The sequence below is a fragment of the Geotrypetes seraphini genome, chromosome 4 (assembly GCF_902459505.1).
Source record: "Geotrypetes seraphini chromosome 4, aGeoSer1.1, whole genome shotgun sequence".
In the NCBI taxonomy this organism is placed as follows: Eukaryota; Metazoa; Chordata; class Amphibia; order Gymnophiona; family Dermophiidae; genus Geotrypetes; species Geotrypetes seraphini.
In genome coordinates, this window is record NC_047087.1 from 173619559 (window position 1) to 173644862 (window position 25304).

The following is a 25304-nucleotide window of genomic DNA, read 5'->3' on the forward strand; positions in this document are numbered from 1 at the left end:
TGTTTCTCCATAACCTCACCACCTTATGGAGTCAAGCCTGTCCTTTGTCCTTATATAGAACCTCTGGAAAGTTTCTGACCATGTACTAGAATTCCCACTCAATAGACCTCCTTAGAATGCTGCAATTCCTTCAAAGCGTTCTTCACTCTGGAAGGGTAAGAGGGATTGTGTGGCTCTTGGATACTGCAGTCCACAGTGAACATCTATTACAGGTTTACAGCTTTGCTTTTTCCACAAACAAACAAGATCACAATAGCCACAAATTTGAAGCTCTCAAGTTAAGGTTCCAAGTCAATTGTGAAGGACTAGGTTCCTACCTTGATAATCCTCTTTTCTATAAAACAGCATACGATTTCTTACGGACGGAACAAAGAGGAGGGTAAGAGATTCTAGACAGTGGGTATGGAGAACAGATAGCCAATGAATTAAAGTACACTTTCATTCAACAGCAGGCAACCCCTACCAAGCTCACTCAATGGTAACTATCCCCATGGTGGGATAGATTCTAGAGAACTTACAGCATATAACAAAAGTTTGAGAATAATGCAATTTTATGTTCTCTCTCCTCCCCAAATAAACCTTAATTCCAGATTTTACTTTCTTTCACCAGGGATTTGATTATTCAATGTTGTGACCAATAATGGAAGAAGGGGGTGAACCTATTATATACTGTTAAAATAAAATCATCCCAAACTCTCTCCAACTTGAATATCTGTCTCTGGACTATCACATGCAGCTCGTATGAATCATATGAAACCTAAGCCTTTGCTCACTTCCAGAAGAACTTCCACACACATTTTTTCATTTCAACTATGAAATTGTTTTCAGCATCAATTGATAAAACACCGGTATCCCCCTGTCTTTCTTCTCTGTCCAGTGGCCCAAATTATGGGCTCATCTAATGCTATCGGCCCATCTGATCTCAATAGACTAGTGGTGGTGGTAAAGAATGCCAACAAGCTAAAAAGATATGAAAGTGTTGCATTAGAGTATAAAAATCTTCATTGGTTATCAGCTGAGAGGCAAATTAAGTTTAAATCAGCTTGCATAGTTCATCGTGTATTACAGACTTGACTCTTCAGATAATCTAATTATGCTTTTTTCTCATTTGCATTATTCTTCCACCAGATTATGTGGTACTTTATTACTACATTTGTCACAGATTAGAGGAGTACGGTATAAATGACAGCTCAACTCCTCTTTTGCTTACATTGCCATTACAATTTGGAATAATCTACCTGTTTATATTAGGACTGATATCAATTACTTAAGGTTTCATAAAAATTTGAAAACTTTTATACGACTTGTTGTAATACTCATGTTATGATGATATTTTCCACCAGCGATCGGGCCGGCTCCTGCACGGAGCTTTGCTGCGGCCCCCTTCCCCCATCAGGGCGTGCGAGCATGCTCCGCCCCTCCCGTCTATCCGGGAGTATTCAAATTCTCTGCATGATTTAATCTACAAGCCTTATTTCTCTTAAGCCTTTCAGTCTCTTTGACCACTATATATAAGATGGCTCTCTTAACTAACTACCTGATTTGGGTCCTTATGGTCTATTGGATTTGCTACAAAAGCAGGTCAGTTGCAGCATTTTTTGCTATCCCTATCCCAGTACTTATAAGATCTCGCCCAACTAACTCAGAACATCTTAGAGCCGATAAACATTCTCTTTATGACTGTTCAGAATGGGGTCCCTTCCAAATCCCGGTTGTACCCCCTTCACAAAAATCAAGCAGACCCTTTTGCAAAAGACAGCGGAAAGTGAGAAAGATTACCTATTCTGTAACCACCGACGCTCCTTACCATCAAAATCTTCACGGTTTCTACTTAAATATACGTTCTATTAGGAACAAGTCACAGCTGGTCAAAGACTGGCTGGAAGAAGCCAACCCCAACTTTGTTCTTCTAACTGAAACTTGGTTGGTCTCAGACAGCGACATTATTATACGTGACTGTCTACCTCCTGGGTTTAAAATTTTATCTCTACCTAGAAGCAGAGGTAAAGGGGGAGGATTAGCTATCATCTTAAAATAATCATTCAAGTCCACAATCCTAGCCTCAAATTCCTCAGCGGACCTTGAAATCATTTCTTGTAAACTCTGGTCAGATCAGTTAGAAGATGCTCTAATAATTACCCTATTCCACATTCCTCCTAAGAAATGGCCCGCAGCCAAAGACATTTTCTACGAATTCCTCCTTACAAACTCTACACTAGGCCCACACAACCTACTGACAGGTGATCTAAACATTCACCTAAAGCAGACAGAGCAGGGTGACTCCAAAGATCTAATATCCTTCATTTCTTCACTAGATTTCTTTGTGCCGCCTCCAGAAAAGACCCATCAAAAAGGCCACCAGCTAGATCTAATCACTTTTCCCACCAAAGAACTAACCAATCCCAAGATTTACTGGAACCAAGCCATATGGACTGATCTCTATGGTCAGACCACTGTATATGCAATTTCCAATTTAGCTGGCAGGTAAGATCAAGGTGGCAAAAAGACCAAATAAAATGGTAGCTAGCAGAGGTATGGTGAACCCAGTAGAATTCTGGTCACACTATGTCAACTTCTAGCCCAGACTTACTCCTTTTCGGCGGATTCTTGGACCAACATGAGTACACAGATATTAAACCAAATGGCTCCCACTAAACTAAGAAAAATAAGAAACAAGAATCTGAATGACTAGTACAACACCGAGTTAGGAAATATGAAATGGGAGTTACGGAAACTCGAAATACAATGGTTGAAATCAGGGGACAGTGTGGGGAGGTCAAATTGGAGACTAAAATTAAATGAATACAAAAAACTAATAATAAAGAAACGCACTAACTTTTACGCCACAAAAATCGGATCGCCGAACACCAACAGTAGAAATCTCTTTGAATTAGTCAACAATCTCTATGAAATACAGGCCCTCTCATGTTCTACCCTAGATTCCCCACCATCTGCAGATGATCTGGCTGAATTTTTCAACAACAAAATCATTAATCTGAGATCCAAACTAGCGGGCTCCTCAGCCAACCATTTGAACTACTCAGTCGCCCAACACAAAGATGATCCTAGGGTAGATATGGTCTGGAATAATTTCACTACCCCATCCTGGCAACAATTCTCTAAAATTTTACACAAAATATGCCATCTCCTACTGCAGATTAGATTGCTGCCCCCAAAACATTATGAAAGTTGCTCCAGTCTCATTTAAAGCCAAATTATACAACTGACTCTCCTCTCTCTTACTAACTGGTACTTTCCCGGAGGATTTAGGACAGATTTTGATCACTCCAATTGTCAAAAACCCTAGAGAATCTACCAAACTGACATCTAACTACAGACCAATTACGAGCACTCCCTTGTTCATTAAGCTAATGGAAGGACTGGTCAACCAGGAACTAGTAATGTATCTGGACAAATTTAGCATACTGCAAGACAATCAGTCTGGTTTTTGTTCTGGATTCAGCACTGAAACTGTCATGACATCATTACTGGACTTCCTCCATACCTTATTCAGTCAGGGTACCAGTGCTCTAATTCTGCAACTAGACCTAAGTAGTGTCTTCGATCTGGTTGACCATGCAATTCTGATTGACTGTCTAGAGTCAATTGGTTTTTCAGGTAACGTGTTAAAATGGTTTCGGGGGTTTTGAGCAAACGGTCATATCAAGTCTATAGTGACAATAAAAAATCCTTTAGTTGGGTAAACTCTTGCGGAATCCCGCAAGGCTCTCCTCTTTCGCCTACATTGTTCAACATCTACCTTGCCTCATTTGGGAACTTACTACAAAGCTTAAAAGTTAAATTTTATATCTATGCTGACGATATCACCATTGTTATTCCCCTTACTACTCTGACCCCCGAGACTAAGATTCATCTATCATCCATTCTAAAGCAAATCGAACTATGGATGACCGAATTCAAATTGAAGCTCAACACTGACAAAACCAAATTTTTCCTTGCAAGTCCTAATGACAAAATCAGACACAGCGATCTCCTTGAATGGTCAGGACTTCCCTATTGACCACTCTATTAAAATCCTGGGAGTCACCCTGGACCGCCACCTCACTCTAAATGCTCACATAGATTTAGTGGTTAAAAAATGCTTTTCGGTACTATGGAAACTCAGAACCATCAAAAAATACTTTGATGCAACATCCTTCCGCTTACTTTTTCAATATTCCATCCTAAGCTTGCTCGATTATTGCAACATCATTTACTTGGGATCCTTCAAAAAAAACATTCTAAGACTCAGAGTCATTAAAAATTCGGCAGTTTGACTAATTTTTGGACTGAATAAATGGGAACACATAAGCCCCTATTATCAAAAACTCTATTGGCTGCCTCTGGAGGCACGAATCCTGTTTAAGTTCTCTTGTCTGTGTTATAAATCAATATTTGGTCTGGCCCCCACTTACCTAGTTTCCCATTTTAAGCTGGCAAGTTCTTTTAGGCCCACACGAAGAATACATCTGTTCACCTATCCGACAATTAAAGCCTGCCAATATAAAAAATTCTTGGACAGAACTCTTGCCTTCCAGGCTCTGCTAAGAACTATATAGCTTTCCAATTCTTTCATTATGTAAGACTGTACTGTTGAGTTTGATTGTAACCTCTTCGCTGATTGTCCAGCGCTTCTTGCTGTAAACCGCCTCGAACTTCCATGGCTTTGGCGGAATATAAGAATAAAATTATTATTATTATTATTGATTGTTTTTGTATTTTCCCATAGATTTTATGGCCTCTTTGAACGTAAATCGCCTTGAACCTCTTTGGTATAGTGCGATTAATAGTTGTGTATTAGATTAGATTTTTAGATACCCTTAAAGAATATGCATGTAAAGATAAGTACACAACTGAGACAGTATGCATTCCATTCTCTTTCATACATATTCATTAGAATTCTGAAAACCTATGTTTTAGGTGAGAATGCAGACGTGTTAGGACACTGAGCGATTCTGTAAATGGACGTCCATATGAAAGCCACACCCATCCCGTTAGACGCAGCTTTTTCCGATGGACGTTTATGAAATTGTGGACGCATAGTTTGTGAATTGCACACAGCCTTTCAATTATTGCTTGCTAAAGTCGTTAATTGGGCTTATTATTCAGTTTATTTTAGTTGCTGGATGTCTACACTGTGGACGCTTAACTTTAGGCATCCTTTACAGAATTTGCCCCTATGAGCATACACAAAGGAAGTTGTGATTGGCCTAAATGTGGCCGATACCAGCAGCTGCTAAGGATACTCTTTTTCCGGTCATCGTAAGATAAGCAAGGAAGAACGGCAGTCAAGATCCCAGAAGAATAGGGAAGCATTACCCTGCCTGCCAGCTGGATAAATTCCCTCATCCATGACATGGCTGTCAGTTGAATCAGGTCATCTAAAAGTTGGAGAGAAAAACAAGACAAAATGGAGACATTTAGTACAAAATAAAGCAATGCTGGGAAGAATTCAATGTTTTAGAAACATTGTGTCAATACTTAAAGTCTGTGGCTGATTATTTCTTTTTTAAATATTGGCTATGGCTTCTAAATAAAATCCTGATATTCAGTGTTCAGATAGCAGGGTGACTAAAATCAATGATTTTGTAAAAATTGGATTTTCAAAATTTAAATAAAATTTTTTTAATAAAATGCTTTTTTGAAGAAAACTATCTAAAGCTAGTTTTCTAATTAAGATATATTATAGTCCAAAAGTTATTCATCATGAAATAAAGGTTAGTTTTTAATTATATAGCATGAGACTGTATAGCAAGCAATGCTTAAATTTTTGGGAAAATGAATTCCATTAATCGATTCATAATATCACAGGCAATTTTTCTATCTATACAATAATATCATAGATGTATGGTTTTGCATTTCTCAAATCTGTGAATTTGTGTCTGCAGAGAACATGCTTCTTCACAGCAAAAATGTTATAAAATACACAGAGTTGAGAAAAAGACCTTAGCCCTATTGTTCCTTTGCAAATTGATATACACAGAATCAACCCATTACCTCTTAAGTGCTAAGTCTGAGGAGAGAGGGGCAAGCAGTAAAAATTAAAGTGGAACCTTCTGATCAGAATACTTCACAAGTCTTGGGATCTTTGTGCGTGTAGCCTGGAGTTATCATATTACTCTCCCCTAGAGGAGAAAACCTATAAAAGCAGCAGGCCAAAAAAGAGACCCAGTTTGGGAATAATTTAATGAAGTTCCTCTACCAATGGATAAAACAGGCATATGTGCAAAATGTAAACACCAACACAAAATGCAAACACCAATAAAGAAATGCAGGTCTGGTGGCCTAAATCAGTGTTCTTCAACCGCCGTTCCGCAGAAATTTCCTGCCGGTCCACAGGGCCAGCACGTGCATCGGGCCCCAGACAGTGCTCTTCAGCCGCCGGTCCATGGTGCAATCAATGCGGCGACGTCTTAGGGCTGGCTCCCTCTTCCTCAGTGCTGCAGTGCACAAAGTCCTGCACCTGAATCATAAGCCTTCTCTCTGACATCGCAATGTCAGAGGGAAGGCTTCCAAATGAGGCACAGGACACACAAGGAGCCGCTACCCACGGCTTTGTGCATTGAGGAAGAGGGAGCCAGCCTGAAGATAACACCAGTGGGCAGGCCAGAAGGCAAGGCAAAGCATGGAAGGAGGGTGTAACCAGTACTGTGGTCCAGCCGGGACTCCACAGCTCCTCCAGTGGTTACTAAGAAAAATAGCACTAGCGTGTGACCCAGGATGGAGTCACCCTGCAGGACTGGACTGTTATTAAGCAGGAACTTAGAAACAAACAAAGTCACAATAATTGAAGTTTGTAACAAAATAATTCAGTTTTACTTATTCCTTCATTCAGGTAAGTAGTTCATCATTACAGCTGCAAAATTGTCAGAATTCAAAACAGCAACAAACCAACAAAATGCAAAAAGGGGCAGCAAATAAAACAGCTAAAAAATAAAGTTCAAATTAGCAGCTAAGTCTTCATCTCTCTGTGGAGCTAACACAAGCCTGCTCCCAAGCAGCTTGTTAAATTATCACAGCTATTATTCAAGGTACTGGCTTCGACAATTCACTGTAATTGACAGCAAATAAGTAAAGCCTCTGGCAACTCCATATTATTGCCAGGAAAGGAGAGTGTGTCAAGTTTTGCAAAAATAAAGCCACAGGAATGGCTTTTCAAAACTCCCGCCCAGGGTATTAACAAAACCTCTCCCCAATATCACATTCCTAGCTTTACAAAAACATTCAAAATAGTCCAAACAGGCAAACAATCAAAAACACTCATGGGCTCAGGAAAGTTAGTATCATCTTCTGCAAAACTTTCTTGACAGTCCATGGGTTCCACCTAATGTTATGCCTCCGCATATTACTGACATGTTCAGAATATTACTGATATGTATCCTCAAGTCTGCTTACCTGAACTCCTGACCTCCAAAGAACAGTAAGACCAGATGGTCTCTACAATAACCTTGCTTATCTGAGATCTGACCTCATTGATCTTCAAAGGACAGTAAAACCAGATGATCATCAGTAAAGACAGATGGGAAAATACATCAAAAAGAAAGGGACAGTGACAAGTATCTGCTATCTTGACCTTTTTGACCTAGGAGTTGCCAAAACAAATAACAAAGGATCAGTACCAGCTGTCTTACTAAGAGGCAAGCAGTTTTCCCAGCTTTTTACCCAATATAAAAGACGGGACTTGCCTCTAACCTTTGAATCCGAGACGTCTCTAGGAACGGAAACCAAAAGAGGTCTAAAGGGGCAGTCTCCCGTGTCCTACTCGCCTATCCATTGAGGGATTCCGAATGGTGAAGGGAGGGTTTACGTGAGATACGGTGATGCTATTTTATTCTTATATATATATATAAGAATAAAATAAAGTGTTATTGTTTATGTTTGATATTGTCTGTGTGCTTTTCTGAGTGTCACTGATCATCCCACTTGTCAGAAATTAGTGGCGGAACACCTCCAACAAAGGCAAGTCCTCAGTTTGTCCAGCTTCTGTTAACTCCATGGGAATGGGTCTATTGCTCCTGCTTGGCCCAGGGGGTTCCTCAGGGAGGCAAGGCCTGAACTTCCTCCCTAGCCGGCCTGCCTGTCTGATCTCCACTGCTGGCTTACATACTCTAGGGCCACGCCCTACTCTAGCTGAGTCAGTAGTGTTCCAGGATGCTCTTGGGCTCCCCCTGTGGTGGCTTGGGTACAGCTGCAAAGGGACCTGGACAAGCTGGAAGACTGGGCAAACAAATGGCAAATGCGCTTTAACGTGGAAAAATGCAAGGTCATGCATATAGGGAAAAAGAACCCGTTGTTCAACTACAAATTGGGGGGGGCATTGTTGGGAGACAGCAGACTTGAGAGAGACTTGGGTGTGCTGGTGGATGCATCACTGAAGCCATCTGCACAGTGCGCAGCAGCCTCGAAAAAAGCCAACAGGATGCTGGGCATCATAAAGAGGGGCATAACAACCAGGACGCGGGAAGTCATCATGCCATTGTATCGAGCGATGGTGCGTCCACATCTGGAATACTGCGTTCAGTATTGGTCGCCACACCTCAAGAAGGACATGGCGGTACTTGAGAGAGTCCAAAGGAGAGCAACGAAACTGGTAAAAGGGCTGGAACACTGCCCATATGCCAAGAGGTTGGATAGGCTGGGGCTCTTCTCTCTGGAAAAAAGGAGGCTCAGGGGAGATATGATAGAGACCTTCAAGATCATGAGGGGCATAGAGAGGGTGGATAGGGATAGATTCTTCAGACTGAAGGGGACAACAAGTACGAGGGGGCATTCGGAGAAACTGAAGGGAGATAGGTTCAAAACAAATGCAAGGAAGTTTTTTTTCACCCAAAGGGTTGTGGACACTTGGAATGCACTACCGGAGGAAGTGATCAGGCAGAGTACGGTACAGGGATTCAAACAGGGATTGGACGGATTCCTGAGGGATAAAGGGATCGTGGGATACTGAGGGAGGAGCTGGGATGTAACACAAGTATAGAAAGCTAACCAGGTAATAAGTATAGAAACCCAACAGGTCGTGCATGTGCAAGACTGGAGTGTTAGGACTACGATGGGAAGATAGGATTTCAATGAGAAACCAAGGTGGCAAGGGAGCCCCTTCTGGTGATTCAGACAGGTCGTGACCTGTTTGGGCCGCCGCGGGAGCGGACTGCCGGGCAGGATGGACCTATGGTCTGACCCGGCAGAGGCACTGCTTATGTTCTAGCTCATCTATCTCATTCTCAGATAGTTCTGGCTCCCTCTGGTGGTCAAAGGAGATATTATCAGAATCATGTCCAGGAGAGACCTTGGAATTTGCCTTCCAGGTTTTCCCTTTTACTTTTTCTCCTGACCCAACTGGGACCTTGGCAGGCATCATGTCTGACTGGTCACAAGGGAGACAACAACGGTAGGGGGAATGATTTTATTTTTAATTTAGTGAATGACTTACATCTGCTGTCTGTTCAGGAAGAAATGCATTTGTTTCTTTTCCTCTGGGGTTGTACTGCATGCAGTCTTGCATCTTGGGGTTTGTTTGTATATATTAGTACTTTTAGTTTTTTGTCCCGTATTTGCATGAGGTTATCTGTGTTCTGGTAGGAATGAATGTTGATAAGTATATATTGTGCTTTGTGTAGTTTAATTTTGGGGTTAACCATTATGTGTTGTTAATACGATTATATTGTGTGTGTGTGTGTGTATATATATGAAAAATGAATGGATAAAATGGTGTTACAATTAGTACTACTATGGGGGTGGGGTCTGGGGCGGAGATTGGGTGGAGATGGATGGGGTCTGGACCACGACTTAGCCCAGTGTTCTTCAACTGCTGGTCCACGGACCGGTGCCGGTCCACAAAATAATTATTTTATTTCCGCCGTTCCATAGATGTCAAAAGGTTGAAGAACACTGGCCTAAATGAACCATCATGAGAAGTGTTTTGAAGATGATAAAAGGAACATGTTTGAACAGGTAGGATCTTCAGGTTGGCAAATATGTTTCGATTTTATCTTATTTCTTAAAGACTGCCTTGAGGAACTATCATATTTGGGTAAAATATATGTTTGTTATTATTACTGCATGTTACCGTCATTTTGATAAGGTTGTTATTAAGAAATAAAGAGTTGAAACAAGCAAATATTCCTTTTTTGGGGGTACTGAGTAGCAGTGATTACAATGAGTAATACTAAATAAGTAGAAATGGTATCACTAATAAAATAACAACATTGACTTTTATTCTTTAGGGGAATCTATCGTCAATCTAAATGATTCTGGAAACTATCCACCTTTGAGATCACCGTCCTCCTGTTCTAGTTTCAGTTATCTGTCCAGGATAGTGTTGCAGTCTCTTCATAAATCCCAAGCAAAGTGGAAGAAAACAACTCAGTATAAGGATGACACAGGAGTTAAAGTCAAAAATATAAAACAATTTGTAAAAAATCCAGCAGTAGAATAGTAGGTCACAGAAGGTGAAATATATAACAGAACACGACATGGTCCATGTTTTGGCAGGTGATGCCTTCCTCAGGAGTCCTTAGGGAACAAGACAACAGAGGTCGTACAGCCACACATGTGTTATGCATGAGGAGTGATGCGTAAACTCAATTGAGCCAAGAATCCTAACGTGAAATATTGGGAAAAAGGGAATTATAATGATAATAAAAGTGATCTTTACGAGTGCACAAAAATGATAAAGAATACAAGGAAAATGAAAAAATAAAGAAGGGAAAAATAAATGCTCTGAGTATCTAGGCATAGATGTAGATAATCAAAGTGAGGAGACTATCTTAATAATGACTGTGTGCCGGTGAGAAAAATGCAGATAACTATGTGAAACTGGGACAGAAATAAAAAGGCTAAAACACAGCAAAAACATGCCAAGTGTTGCCTCTGCACTGCTGTAGAAGAGTCATAATGAAATGAACAATCCAAACGAGTATGAGAATGAACCGGGAAAAATAAGCGCATGCGTAAGAGAATGTACTTAAAGAAAGATCTGTAGCCACACATCCAACCATGCACAATTGTAACAAGAATATCCAGATGTATTGAGAAGACCATTAGGAAGTAGATCTATGAAACGTACACCTAATTAAACATGTCATTGTACTACCAGTGTCATGTGGATTAAATTAATTCATAATGAATAAAGTCTATAGATAATCCAAATGTATCACATTGTATTGAGATCTTTGGACACGAGAACAACTTATATGTATAAGCTCTCTTTTCCATCATTAAGAGGAATCAAATTCATTAGTAAACATTTACTAACTGTGATATGGAATGGACTACCTCCTCAAATTAGATCGCGTTTATCTCTTCAGATCTTTTGCAAAACCTTAAAAACCACTATGTTTCATCGCTTTTTAGGTTATAGCTCCAATGAATGTTAATAGATCTTTCTTTGTGATCTAATTATGTAAACTGAATCGAGCTCCTATCTTTAGGAGATGATTCGGTATATAAGACTAAGAATTAGATTAGATTTCACCAGAGCTCATCTCCAACCCAGAAGGAAGAGCCCAGCAGGTGGGGAGGTAGCACACTCCTCCCAAGAGAAGGAGTTGGCGCCAAGCTCTGGTGAAACAAAGGGAGAGAAGTTGGTGGTTGAGGTTAGTCCTGTTGAAGCCCTGACATCAGCATCCTGTGAGGAGGCTACAGAAAATTTGACCTTCTGGAGAGAGAGCATACAATTTGGAGAGTTAGTAAAAACTGACAGTCAATTTTGACACGCTATGGAAGGCTATCGAAATCATGGACTCCGACCTGAGAAAAGCAGTGACTACACTACGAAATGACTGTGTCTCTATCAACTCCATAGATAAAATACTATAAATAAGCAAGATAAAATGCTGCGAGAACACAGTGAGAGTATCCAAAAACATGAAGAACAGATTAATCAAATTAAGACTTTAGAAATGGAAATTATTAAAGAAAGGTCTTATATCCAGAAAAAGTTAGAATTCATGGAAAATAAAGGAAAAAAAAATTTGAGAATGTTGAATTTTCCAATATCTCCAATCGTGTCAGCTGTTGCAATGGTAAGGAGATATATGAGAGAAATATTGTCAATTTCAACGGAAAATTTACCACCTATATTGAGAGCGCAATATCTCTCTTTTGGAAATAAATTAGGAAGTTCTAGTCCTACCGACAGGGCTGGAGAGGTTGGTGGTGAGATGAATCTAAAACTTTCTGGAAAAATCTTTGGAAGTAATTAAGGAGAGGACGACCCTCATTGTGACAATTGCTTTAGAATTTGATAAGGAACTAATTCTTCTGACTTATTTCATATATATTAACGAGCACTTCCTAGGTTCAACCGTTCATATGTTTCCTGGTATATCTCAAGTAACACAAAAAAGAAGGAAGGACTTCTGGCATAGAGTCCTTGCTTTGGGAGCATCCTTTATATTAAGATTTCCAGCAAAATGTTATGTTTTATTAGCTGGAATATCAGTTCTTATTTTTTGAACCAAAGCAATTGCTGGACTTTATTGTGGCTAAGGAAGGGAGAGTAGTAATGATAAGGCCGATAGTCTCTCCCACAGCTTAAAACGAGCCAGCTGCCGACTTTATACTCCTATTGCTGTCCTTTTTGTAATGTAATGATTTTTCTTTTTGTTTCCTTTCTTGGTCCTTGTAATAGTGGACTAAATAATTTTAATTTTCTTATTATTGGGTGATTTGTTTTACTGTAAAAACTAAGTGGGTTTATTATTATGGATCTGCATTCAAGTATTGTATGCTTGTTTCTAAGATTGTAAAATAGCAAATAAAATTAAATTAAAAAAAGCTTAGAAGAAACTGTCAATTACAGATCTAAAAACAAATCAATATCCTAGACTTTTTGCTTTCCATTTGCTCAAACATTACTTGTGTGGAATTCTAGTATTTCTAGTATTGATTTTGAACCAAATTGGATTCTCTATAGGCTGCAATAATATGTATTTGATCAATATAAAATTTAAAATGATGACAGTTAAGCTTTGAAAACTGCACAGACATAACAGTTTACAGAGAATCCACTTTCTAGTTCCAAAATTATAAAGGTGGGGAAAAAGTAATAAAATAGGAGCAAAATCATCACTATGATCATTTTCTCTTTTTTATGTGGTCCTTTTACTAAGGTCCACTACCCAATTTAGCGCGTGCTAAATGCTAAGAGGCCCATAGGAATATAATAGATGTCTTAGCATTTAGCGTGTTCTAAATCAGTTAGCGCACCTTAATAAAAGGACCCCTATGGCAGGTAACAAAACTTGGCATTGCAGAGATCTGATAACCTGGAAGGTGATTAGAACTGCCTGGGGAGCATGGACAATAAAGACAGTCTCTCTCAAACATATATTACTATAGTCCCTAATTCCTGTGTCAGGTTTAAACAATAGTTTATTTGAAGATTCTTATGTCGTCATATGATGTGAAATTTTAGCTACTATTACATAACATTACTAAAGTATTCAAGTATTTATTATGATCTTCTCATACTCACCTACCTTCTCTTTAAATGTACAATAAAATATTTCTTACTCATTTAACTGTGCTCAGTAGATATTGGCAATGTTCAAACTATCTTCCAGTTTCTCAGATAAATCTATGTTAAAACTATAAACTGCATTGCTCAGAAGTTCCATATTCATCAGGTGCTTCACTCACCAGAACCTTGGCAGTGGATAACCAGAATGTTAGCCATTTCTGCAAACTTCACACTGGAAGGGTTTTTCTTAATCTCTTTTAGAAACTCACCCAGGACTACCTCACACCTATAGAAGACAATTGGTTGTTAGCAACAGGTCCTAGGTCTTACAATGTGCTCTGTATACTAAACAGAACACAAATGATTATTGCTAAGTGTTATGACTTACCACCTACAGAATGCAAAAATGTTAGTTGATCACTATATAGACCTAGTGATTCTCAATTAGTGTGTCACCAAAATTTTGACAGGAAAACCCATGCTTTCCTTAATGATCATGTCTGTATGCAGACTGAGAAGAGCAGCCAGGGAGTCAACTATTTGAAATCTCCAGACCCAGTTCCTGTTTTTACTTCCCTACCACAGCAATCACTAGCCCCCTCCTGTCAATGACTAGCACTGTGTCCTGCACCTACATGTGCTGTCACTAGCCTGGGCTAGTAATGCTGCATTCTGCACCCTCCCATTTGGCTGCAATCACCACTGCCAGCATAGGACAAAACTGTGTGGTCCTGTGGCTGTCTGTACAGGAGATGACCTGAGGAAACACCCTGTTCTCTTTCTCAAGCCAGCTCTAATCACTAGGTGGAGAGAGTAAGTTTTAAAAGAAAGACTTGTGAGGGAAGAACATTGAAAAAAGAAAAAGTGGGGTCAAGTAAGAGGGTGAGATGGGGTCTCAGAGACTGAGAAAGATGAACCCGGGGACATGGAAGAGGAGAGATGAGTTTGGTTCACTAGTGCTACATGAGGGGAATGTTAAGGGCAGCAAATGTCTCTTATACATGGATTTTGGATTGGGATTAAGGAGAAAAGAGGCAGAGGGATTAGATGAGGACACAGGGACTATAAGAGTGTGTGGGCGCTTAGGAAATTAAATAGAGGACTTGGAGAGGATTGAAGTAGTGGCAATAAAGGTAAACAACTGGATGAAGCAAAATATAGAAAAGTAAGAAGGAGTGGAGAAATGTAAAAGAGGAAGAAGTGCTGGAAGAGGACTGCAAGTTAGTGAGGAAAGGGACAGAAGAAAAAATTGTAAGAGCTAGGGAGGAAGTGTAAGGGGATATGACACACAGAAAGGGTTGGAGGTCAGGAAACGGCTGAGGGTTAGGGAAGTAATGAGAGGTAGAAGAAAGACAAATGAGAGCTAGGGAAGATGTTCAGTATAAAGGGTAGAAAATGGGGTTCTAGGAACTGACAGAGATAGTGGAAATAGAAGGATGGGATAAAAAGAGAGACAGAAGAGGGAATCATTGTATCCAACTCCTTAATTGTAACTTTTTCCTGGATATGTCCAGTTCTCTTAATTGTAACTTTTGTTCCTGGAAATGTCCAGCTATCTTCTGATGTAATCCGCTTAGAACTGCAAGGTACAGGCGGAATATAAGTCAGTAATGTAATGTAATGTAATCAGGTGAGTGGAGAAGGTGGAAAGTTAGCAGGTCAGTAGGTATATAGTGAGCTAAAAGGGGAAACATCCTAACCCTCTACTCTGTAAAGACTCAAGGATAGGTAAAAATTTCTTGTTTAAAATAAGTTTAGTGTGAATTTGTCTATCATTCAACCCCATATCAAAAACTGTATGCAACTGATCAATCCAAGATTTCTCACTGATTAGATAAATAAAGATTAAAACTTCTATGAGAAATAAACAAAATTTAATGACTTATTTCAATTAACAGTTTATAAAAATAAACCCCCTCTTCTATTAAACTGCACTAGCAGTTTTTAGCACAGAGAGCCGCGCTGAATGGCCCATGCAGCTCCTGACGCTCATAAGAACTCTATGAGCATCGGGAGTAATGTGGGCCATTCAGCGCGGCTCCCCGCTTTAGAAACTGCTAGTGTAGTTTAATAGAAGAGGGGGGAAAGTTAAATTCCATTAAAATTATTTTAAAAATTTCCTTGCATCATTTTTAACAATAAAAGAAAGATTAGGTTCTTACTTCAGTAATCTTTTTTCTTATAGATGTGTCTAGTGGTCCTGAATGCTAGGGTCTTGTTTTCTGAACCAGAAAGTTGCTTGCAGAAAACTGTCAATCATGTTTTCCAACTCCACCTCCTTCCCAAGAAGCTGTTCCTGCCATCTCAATTTGTACAAAAACAATCAAGTAGCACTGTAATAAAAAAGATTTAACAGGAAGGAAAAAAATGGGGAAAATCCCTGACACTACATATTTGTACTGTTCTGTAACAAACATAGGAAGTTATAGTATAACATCCAAACTTGTGCAACTAGCACCAATCATGTATAGAGCTCATAGCTACTTCTATGACTTGCTGATAAGCAGAGATTGAAACCAGACTGTATGGTCATAATGAATTACCTATGCATCTTTTTTTTTTCCTCTGAGAAAAAATATTCATCAAATCAAGATGGATTCTAAGGCAGAAGACAGGCAAAGTCATACACAAGGTGGGGCTTTAGGACCACTAGAAACATCTACAAGAAAGAAGATTACATAGAAAAGAACCTAATCTTTCTTTCTAGTGCAATACGTCTAGTTCCCAAAGTTTAAGGTGGGCCCGCTGTGTCCGCCTTTAAGACAGAGGCCCCGAAAGCGGCATCCACCCCAGTTGCTACATCCACCCTATAGAGCCTGGTGAAGATATGCAGAGTACACCCTGTAGCCACTCTGTGAATCTCTTCATGCGAGACAGCCCTAGTCTCTAACCAAGAGGCAGCAACTCCTCTAGTGTAGTGTGCTTTCAATATGATCAGCAGTTATTTATCACAGCCTATGAATGCAGAGGAAATAGCCATCTTAATCTAACTGGAAATCAAGGCTTTAGATGCCAACCTCCCTCTATTGGCCTGATGGATGAGAACTAAAATGGTGATCTGAAAGGCAAAACTCGTTGGTAACTTCAAGGTACCAAAGCAGCACTCGTTTGACAATACAACACTTTATCCTTTTTCTTAAGACACCGTAGGGCAAAAAGCGGGCAAATTAACTTCCTGACTGATGTGGAAGGTACAGACTACCTCTTGATAAAGTTCCTCACAAGAGGCTCCTGAGTATTTTGAAGATAGAAATTAAGGGCCTAGTATTGTAGCCTGCAGCGGTAAGCAGCTTGTAAGCCGTGGGCTGAAATAACCACAGATATTAAATTCTGGGAAATGTCCAGCTTCTGGTATTGAATAAACTTGTGGATAAAGGTGAGCTGGTTGATATACTGTATCTATCAAAAGCTTTCTGAAAATCTAAAGTTCTTCACGAGAGGCTCCTGAGAAAATTAAAGTGTCATGGGATAGGTGGCAAAGTTCAGTTGTGGATTAGGAATTGGTTATCAGATAGAAAACAGAGGGTAGGGATAATAGAGTAAACAGTGGAGTGCCGCAGGGGTCTGTACTGGGACCGGTGCTATTTATTTATAAATGATCTGGAAATTGGAACGAGTGAGGTGATTAAATTTGCAATGACACTAAACTGTTCAAAGTTGTTAAAACACATGTGGATTGTGAAAAATTGCAGGCAGACCTTGGAAATTGGAAGACTGGGTGTCCAAATGGCAGATGAAATTTAATGTGGACAAATACAAAGTGATGCACATTGGGAAGAATAACCTGAATCGCAGTTATTGGATGCTAGGGTCCACCTTGAGGACTTGGGAGGAGGCTGAGTAGGAGACTCCTGCTCCTCCCCCACATGCTCCATTGCATGCAGAACTAGTTGCTCCTCGGCCTGCCAGCGCAAACCTGCCATGATATAGGGGTAAAAAGACCTGATGAATCCATCCCAGTCAATTTTGAGCAAAATCAATGGTTTGGAGTTAGATGGAGGCAAAAGAAAAAAAAAGAGATCATTTTAAACCCAAGATGGCCGCCACCAGATAAATCATGCCAAAAACAGCCCATGAAGACCTCCCTGAAGGAAAATAAAAAAAAAAAATCAATCACAGGGAAAGGGGTTTTAGAGGGGAACCTGGGACCTGGGCTCTGGAGTCAGAAACCCTCAAATTCAACATTTAGGAACCCCCATCCCAATTTTCCCCATAGGCTTCAATAGCCTTACTCACTGTGCCATGTGGTGCCTGCCTGCTTCAGCATAGGATTTCAGCTGGAATCAAAGGAGAAGAAATCTGCCTCACAGATTCGCTGATGAATCTGGTATTCTTGCTGCTAGTCAGACAGAAGTCGGACTGAACCTCAACCCCCAGAAAACTGCGCCATAAAAAGGGATGGGGGACCAAGCAGCTGGGCCACTTTTAGTCCAGGCCGAGCTAGGAAGGAGCCCAAGCAGTCTGCATTCAAGCTCCTGACTGAATCAGGGATGTGAGCAGCTATGCAGCAGATGGCCCATGAGCTATAAAAAATACCATCAGGTTGGCTAGCTAGGTGTCCCAGAGGAGCTGTTCCTGCTGGCAGCATGCTTCCACCATGCAAATCTGTATCATCTCCCAGGCAGAGGTCCCACCAAGTGGGAACCTCTGGGCACCAAGCCTCCAAAGAACACTTAGAAAAATTACCCAAAAATAATAAAACCGCAGAGTAGATCAAACACACTTCTGAGCAACTTGCTTGCAGCAAACAAACTGAGGGGGCAGGAGCAGCTTCCTGGGAAGGTGGAATTGGAAAACATGATTGACAGTTTTCTGCAAACAACTTGCTAGTTCAGATACAAGACCCTAGCATTCAGGACCACTAGACACATTGCACTAGAATAGTCCTTTTGCCCAAGGTGTCACCTATATGATGGTCCAGTAGGTTTTTGGAGGGCTCTCACACTCAATAATAAGTGCAGTAGAGTAGGATATGGGCCTGGGTTCCCTCCAGAACACCTGAAGCTATCATACAGGCAGGTATATACTGTCTCATTTACATTTGAGAGGTGGGAGGGGTCATGATCACTGGAGGACTAATCCTAGCCCCAAATGAGAGAGGACGCTGAATTAGTGCCCCTTATGATCCCTTGAAAAAGCTTTTGTGGTGAAACGGGTCCCGTAGGGGCATTCTAGAGATACTGCATATTAAAGATAAATAAAGAAAAGACTTTCTGTTGTTTTTTATTTTATTTTGAAGAGTATTAAATTAGAAAACAACAGTTAGCAATAAGCTACATTAAACAAGGAGGCAACCATAAGGACCCAAGTTGGATATTTTTATCCAATATAATTTGGAAACATATTTTTAGTGTTGATTTAAATGGTTGTGAAGGCCCTTCAGCCATTCTTTTATGGAACCCTGAGAAGTGGGATGTATCGTCAGTGTGGATAAGCCCAAGTATACATCCCTCTAGTCGTCATCTAGTCAGTTTGGGTACCTTTTTGGCACTTATTTGTTGTTGAAACACATCTAGCGCCAAATGTTCAAACTATGCCCTTGAACATATTCTAAAATGTTCGATTATGGCAGAAAAAGATCCAGGTCAAAAGCCCGTCCTAGTCCCACTCGCACCATGCCTCTAACATGCTCCCTTGATATTTAGATACACTGTGGATAAACAGAAATCAGTCTAGAAAATAGGTTTCGATATAGCGAATTGGAAGCGAATTGGCAAGAAAAATGTCTGTCCCTTTATGCCACTTTTTGGATATCTTTTTTTTTTTTAAATGAATCCTGTAGAAACATAAAAAAATTATGACAAAGCCCATCTGGCCCATTTTCATACTTACACAGACCTTACTTGACCTCCATTGTTAAGGATAGGCTATTCCAATCCTATGCTCTTTGTGTGATTAATATTTTATTGTAGTTTGCTGGTATTGTACAACATTATGGGAACATTAGCAAATCTGATTCAAATCCCACTACAGCTCCTTGTGACCTTGGGCAAATCACTTAACCATCCATTGCCTCATGTACTAATTTAGGTTATGAGCCTTCCAGGGACAGGGTAAATACTTAGTGTACCTGAATGTAGCTCACCTTGAGCTGTTACTAAAAAGATATGAGCTAAATCTAAATAAATAAATAAAATATCCTGTTGTCTTATAGTAGAATATTTCATTGCAACTGCTCACAATAAACATGTATTTGGTACTAACTGGATACATACAAGTATCTCAGGCTATAATAGTGTGAATAGCAATATTATATTTGCCTCTGTCTCTTCCAGTAGAAGACTGCACCATGCCTCTACCATCCTATTTGGTAGAAAGAAGTTGTAGAAGAGAGGGTCTGATAAGAGATTTGAAGGGGGGGTTAATCTCAACAATATAATAAGGAAGAATGTTTTCACCTGACAGATAATGTTCACATGTGTGACACATTAAAGACTGATGTTCACTTTGTTGATTAGACTATTGTAATGCACACTATAATGGGCTCCTTCAAGTTTTAGCTTCCCGTCTGCAATTAGAGCAGAACACAGCTATTAAACTTTGGTGGGTTTAGGTAGGTTTGATCAATTTCATTGCTACTTCAGTATCATTGGTTGCTAGTAATTTACTGCATATGGTTTAAAAGTTTGTTGCTAGTGCATTTGGCCTTCTATTAGAGAGTTTCTGCTTACTTTTGATCCCCTAGTCCGCTGGCAGTGATTCATGACCTCTAGGACAAAATCAATTTTCCCTTTTTTTATTGGCTGAGGTGCATCTGCCTTCTTTTATCTGGCACCGACTTTGTGGAATTTGTCGTTACACTACCTTAGGTCCAAATTGGATTTAAAGCTGGTTTGAAGATTTTTTTTTTTTTTTACTGGCATTTCCTGATGGACAATTCCTATTTTTGGTTGGTGTTTCATTGGTGTATGCTGAATAATGAGACAGTAAGCATGAATTCATAGCAGAACTATTCTTTTTTTATATCTTTTCTTTTTATTACATTGCAATTTCTTTCACATTTGCTTCTGTTCCTAAGTTTTTGATTGTTTGTACATTGCTTTGATTTCTGTTGAAGGGCGGTAAAGTAAAAGTACTAATAGATAAACATACATTAGAGATATAGAACTATTTTTCCTATATCCCTCGTTTCCTCCAGCATTCACAAATTTAGGCCTCTTACCATACAAAGCTTATGATGTAGACCAGGGCTGTCCAAGTCCGGTCCTCGAGATCTACTGGCAGGCCAGGTTTTCAGGATATCCACAATGAATATGCATGAAAGATTTGCCTGCACTGCCTTCTTGGTATGCAAATCTCTCTCTCATGATATTCATTGGGGATATCCTGAAAACCTGGCCTGCCAGTAGATCTCAAGGACTGGACTTGGGCAGCCCTGATGTAGACCCTACACTATTTCGGTGGCCTTCTTCTGATCTAAATCCCTTCAGAATTAAGCACAATACTCTAAAATGAACACTCTCCAGTGATTTATACCATGCTAGCTAGCTATTATCTTCTCTATGCCTGTTCTCATGCCTTCTCCACGTTCCTCTGCTTTTCCAGAAATGCTGCTTCTCTTTTTCATCTACCTCTAATTATTTATGCTTTCCGCAACAACTTTATTTTTTTCTTCAGCAGGCCTCCATTCAGGTGCTTTACTTACATTTTTCTTATTTCTTTGCTGTTGTCTCCAAGAATCTGGAACAGCCCATCTAGGATTTCTGGCAGATAATCAAGCAGGTTAATATCTGGTACCGACTCCAGCACCAAGATCTACAGGATGACAGAGGAATAAAAATATAAACTGCTAAAGAGGTCCAATAAAACGGAACTACTTTTGTACCCTCAGATGCTGACATTTTGCCTAGAAGAGCAATGTTGAGCTAGAAGGGCTATAGCCAAGAGTGGAGGAGCAAAGGGTAGAGATGTGACCCAGTGCGCACCAGCAAAAATAAAAAGTTGTGTAGGAATAGGAGGTGTGGAGGTGTGGCTAACGCTGGAGGTGCATTAGGCGCCAGTAGGCACCTCCGGAGGCCTGATTCACGTCAAAAGTAGGCACTGCAGTCTTGAAAACCCTGATCTACATTTCCGGCGCCTGCTTTTGCCGGAGGCACAATTCTGTAAATGGTGCTATCATGTGACTGACACACAAGCAGCGACTGCTTTTAAGACAGCTGCTGATAATGGTGTTTAATCTGGACCTCTGGTCTTAATAAAAACTTTACTTTACTCGGCTTTCTATTTGGTAATATTCTTCCTTTCTCATTCAAAGAAGAAGAAGTTATACAGTGTGCCTGGATACCTACCATGGAAGTGGCTACCAGTTTCTAGTATTCTGGAACTATGAAATGGGGAGGAGCAGCCTAATAGTTAAATCATCTAGTTTAGTGACAGAGAAGCCAGGGTTCAAAATTCCACTGATGCTGTTTGACTGTAGGCAAGCCATTTGATCTCTATTGGTTCAGGTACAGTGATGTGAAACAGTTTCCCCCATCCTGTTTTCTCCTATATTGCATAACTCGTATATCTCACATTGAATGGTTTTCGATTTTTAAACAAAATGTAATTAGACAAAGGCGAACCTGAGTAAATGCCCCCTAAACTTAATAACTGGTAAGAATTTTAGCCCACTCTTCTTTGCAGTACTGCTTTAAATTCTGACACATTCATAGGTTTTGTGCATGAACTGTTCGTTTTAGGTCTTGCCATAACATATCTATTGGATTCGTCAGGTCATTACCAGGCCAGTCCAAAACATTAATTTTGTTTTCTCCTCAGACATTCAGATATAGACTTGTTTTTGTGTTTTGGATCAACATTTTTCTGCACAACCCAATTAGGCTTCTGTTTAAGCTCATGGACAGATGATTGGACATGCACCTTCAGAATTTTCTGGTACAGTGCACAATTCATGGATTCTTCAATAATGGCAAGTTTCCCAGGTCCTGAGGCAGCAAAGCATCCCCATACATCACAGAGTTAGGGGGTGGGACATTGGTATGGGCAGACTAGATGGGCCGTGGCCCTTTTCTGCCGTCAGTTTCTATGTTTCTATATTTGACTAGCGGTATGGTGGTCTTATTGTGTGCTTTATACTAGACATACTGTAATTGGATCTGTGTTGTCCAAAAAGTTCCAATTTTGACTCATCTCCATAGAACATTATCCCAGAAGGATTTGCAAATGTAAGACAAGCATTGATGTTACTCTTGGATAAGCAGTGGTTTCTTCCTTGTTGCTCTTCATGGATCCTAATTTGCCCAGTCTCTTTCTGATTGCAGAGTCATAAACACCGATGATAGCAGAGGCTAGAGATGTTGCAAGTTCTTTGGATGATGTCACAAGATGTTTTGCAACTTCCCAGATCAGTTGTTTCTGTGCTCTTGGAATAATTTAGTAGATCAGCCACTCCTGGAAAGATTCACCATTGTTTCAATTCTTCATTTGGAGATGATGGCTTTCAGTGTGGTAAGGTGGAGACCAGAGCTTTAGAAATGACTTTATAAACTTTCCCAGATCAATATTTCAACAACTGTTTGGGGCTTTTAAAAAAATATTTCCTGGAATTTCCTTGGATCGTGGCATAGCATTCTTGTAGAAATTTGTGGTGACTACTTCACTCTCCTGGTAAGGTTCAATAAGCATTGAAGTTTAGACTCAGCAGGGCTGGCTACAATCAAGCCTGGCTGTATTCAATCAGCTGAATCTAATTATCTATTAAATGTACTCAATTGGTTGATTAAAGGAGCAGTTATTTTCACATGGGGTGATATGGTTTGAACAACTTCCTCACCCCCCCAACCCTTTTTATAAAACCGCGAAAGTAGTTTTTAGTGCAGGCCGACACACTGAATGCTCTGCATTGCTCCTGACGCTTTTACAAAGGTGCGCTAGCGTTTTTAATGCACGCACCAGATTAGCGCATGCTAGCTGAAAATCTAACACCTGCTTAAAGGAGGCAGTAGCGGCTAGCACACGCGGCAATTTAGCCTGCGCTATTTCGCACGTTAAGGCTCTAGCGTGCCTTTGTAAAAGAAGCCTTAAGAGTTCTTATGAGCCTGCGCTAGAACCTGCTTCCACAATTTTGTAAAAGGGAGGGGGTTTGTTCCTTATAGAAATTAATAATTTATTAATTTAAAAACCATTATTTGTTTACTCAGGTTCTGTTTGTTTAATACTACATTTTAACATATATGCAATAATAGGGGAAATCAAGAGGAGGAAAGAAACTGTAAAAAAATGGATATAAAGAAAACAAATAAAATTTGTTCACAGCACTGTACAAACAGACTAAGTCCTATGGAGACAGGGAAATACCTACTTGTACCTACCTGAATGTAACTCCCCTTACGCTACCAATAAAAAGGTATAAGCTAAATCCAAATAAATACTGAGTAGGTTAAAAAAAAAACCCCACAATTCCTTTTTTTGCAGGAAATAATACAAATGAATTATAAAGCCTGTAAGATATATAACAATGGCTGCCTGGCTCAGTGTTATACCAAACACTTACCCAGGAAATGATGAACTGCCGGGCATACTGGTTATTGGAGTAAATTCTCTCTCGTAACAAAGGGACAAAAGCCACCAGATCAAATTTATTACTTTCTGTCACAATGTCCTATGATCCAAACATAAGTAAGAATTATTCTTTCAGACTGATGCCTCCCATTTCAGACATAGACTCAATCACCAGAAAAAACAAGATTACTAAAGAAACTTATGTGGTCCAGCAGTTTTGTGGCCAGAGACTGCTTATTTATGTCAGAAACTTGAGCACACAACTGTCTAGAACTAGTGGAGGATTAGCATACAAGCAATTGCTTTCATTAAATTACACAGGTTGCCAGTAAATACAAGGATTTATTTTAAGCTTTGTATTATAATGTCTAATATTCTATATGACCAAGTGTCATCTTATTTAGTGGAATTGATTTCATTACTAGCAGGAAGACCAGGTCATATTGTATAGAAGCAAGACTATCTTCAATTTCCCTCACCAAAGACAATTAGATCATTTAGATCAGTATTGTTCAACCACCGGTCCACGGACAGGTGTCGGTCCACAGAAATTTCTTGCTGGTCTGTAGGGCCGGCATGAGACCTGGTAGTCCAGTGGTGGCTGGGATAGGAGGGATCCCTCCTGCCTCCTGTCCCGGACGACTCTAATTATTTTTATCTCCCTCCTGTCTCCCCCATGTACCTATTAGTTTCCCTTGTGGTCCAGTGGTGAATTGCAGCAGGAGCAACCTTCCTTCGCTCCTACCCATGCAGAGCAGCTAGCTAACTCCCATCATCCAATTAGCTAGTGGCTCTGCATGGGAAGGAGGAAGGAAGGTCGCTCCTGCCATGATACACCGTTGGACCACCAGGGATACTAAAGGGCACAGGAAGAGCCATTAGTGGCAGCCAATTATGTTTAAATGATTTTTATTATTCCAGCAGTAAGAAGCAAATACAAACAGTAGTGCCATTCAGGAAATAACATTTTCAACAATATAATCAGTTCCCCTCCCATCCCCCCCTCCCATCCCCTCCCCAAGAATCCATGGCCAGTCCAACAGCTGAGAGTGGGAATAAAATCTTAAAGATTCAAAAGTCTACTGCGAGCACGCGGTGCGAGGTCCTGCCAGAAGTGCTTCCACACCTGACAAAATTTGCGACCCGAGCCAAGAGTCAAGTCTCCCACCATGCGTCTCTCCAGTGTTGCGTGCACTATCATTGGGGATCTCCATTGTGCATATGACGGGGGATCACGGGAGAGCCAGTTGGTGAGGATGGCTTTTTTTCCCATCAAAAGGGCTCTGGAGATAAATGCTGACATTCCCCTGGGTTTGGGCGAGGCTATATTATAAAATCC

The 25304-nt window shown here is 40.2% G+C and overlaps 1 protein-coding gene across 5 annotated transcripts in view; it reads right to left on the reverse strand.

Annotated features, from left to right (window-relative positions):
- VAC14 (VAC14 component of PIKFYVE complex) overlaps nucleotides 1–25304 on the reverse strand; it is a 419381-nt gene that overhangs the window by 313085 nt on the left and 80992 nt on the right. For all 5 annotated transcript variants that reach the window (XM_033943353.1, XM_033943355.1, XM_033943354.1 and 2 more), the window contains exons 6-9: nucleotides 23958–24065; nucleotides 21108–21217; nucleotides 13642–13748; nucleotides 5247–5381 (exon numbers count right to left, since the gene is read on the reverse strand). In XM_033943353.1, coding sequence (XP_033799244.1) covers nucleotides 5247–5381; nucleotides 13642–13748; nucleotides 21108–21217; nucleotides 23958–24065 — 460 coding nt within the window. The remainder of the gene's footprint in view (nucleotides 1–5246; nucleotides 5382–13641; nucleotides 13749–21107; nucleotides 21218–23957; nucleotides 24066–25304) is intronic.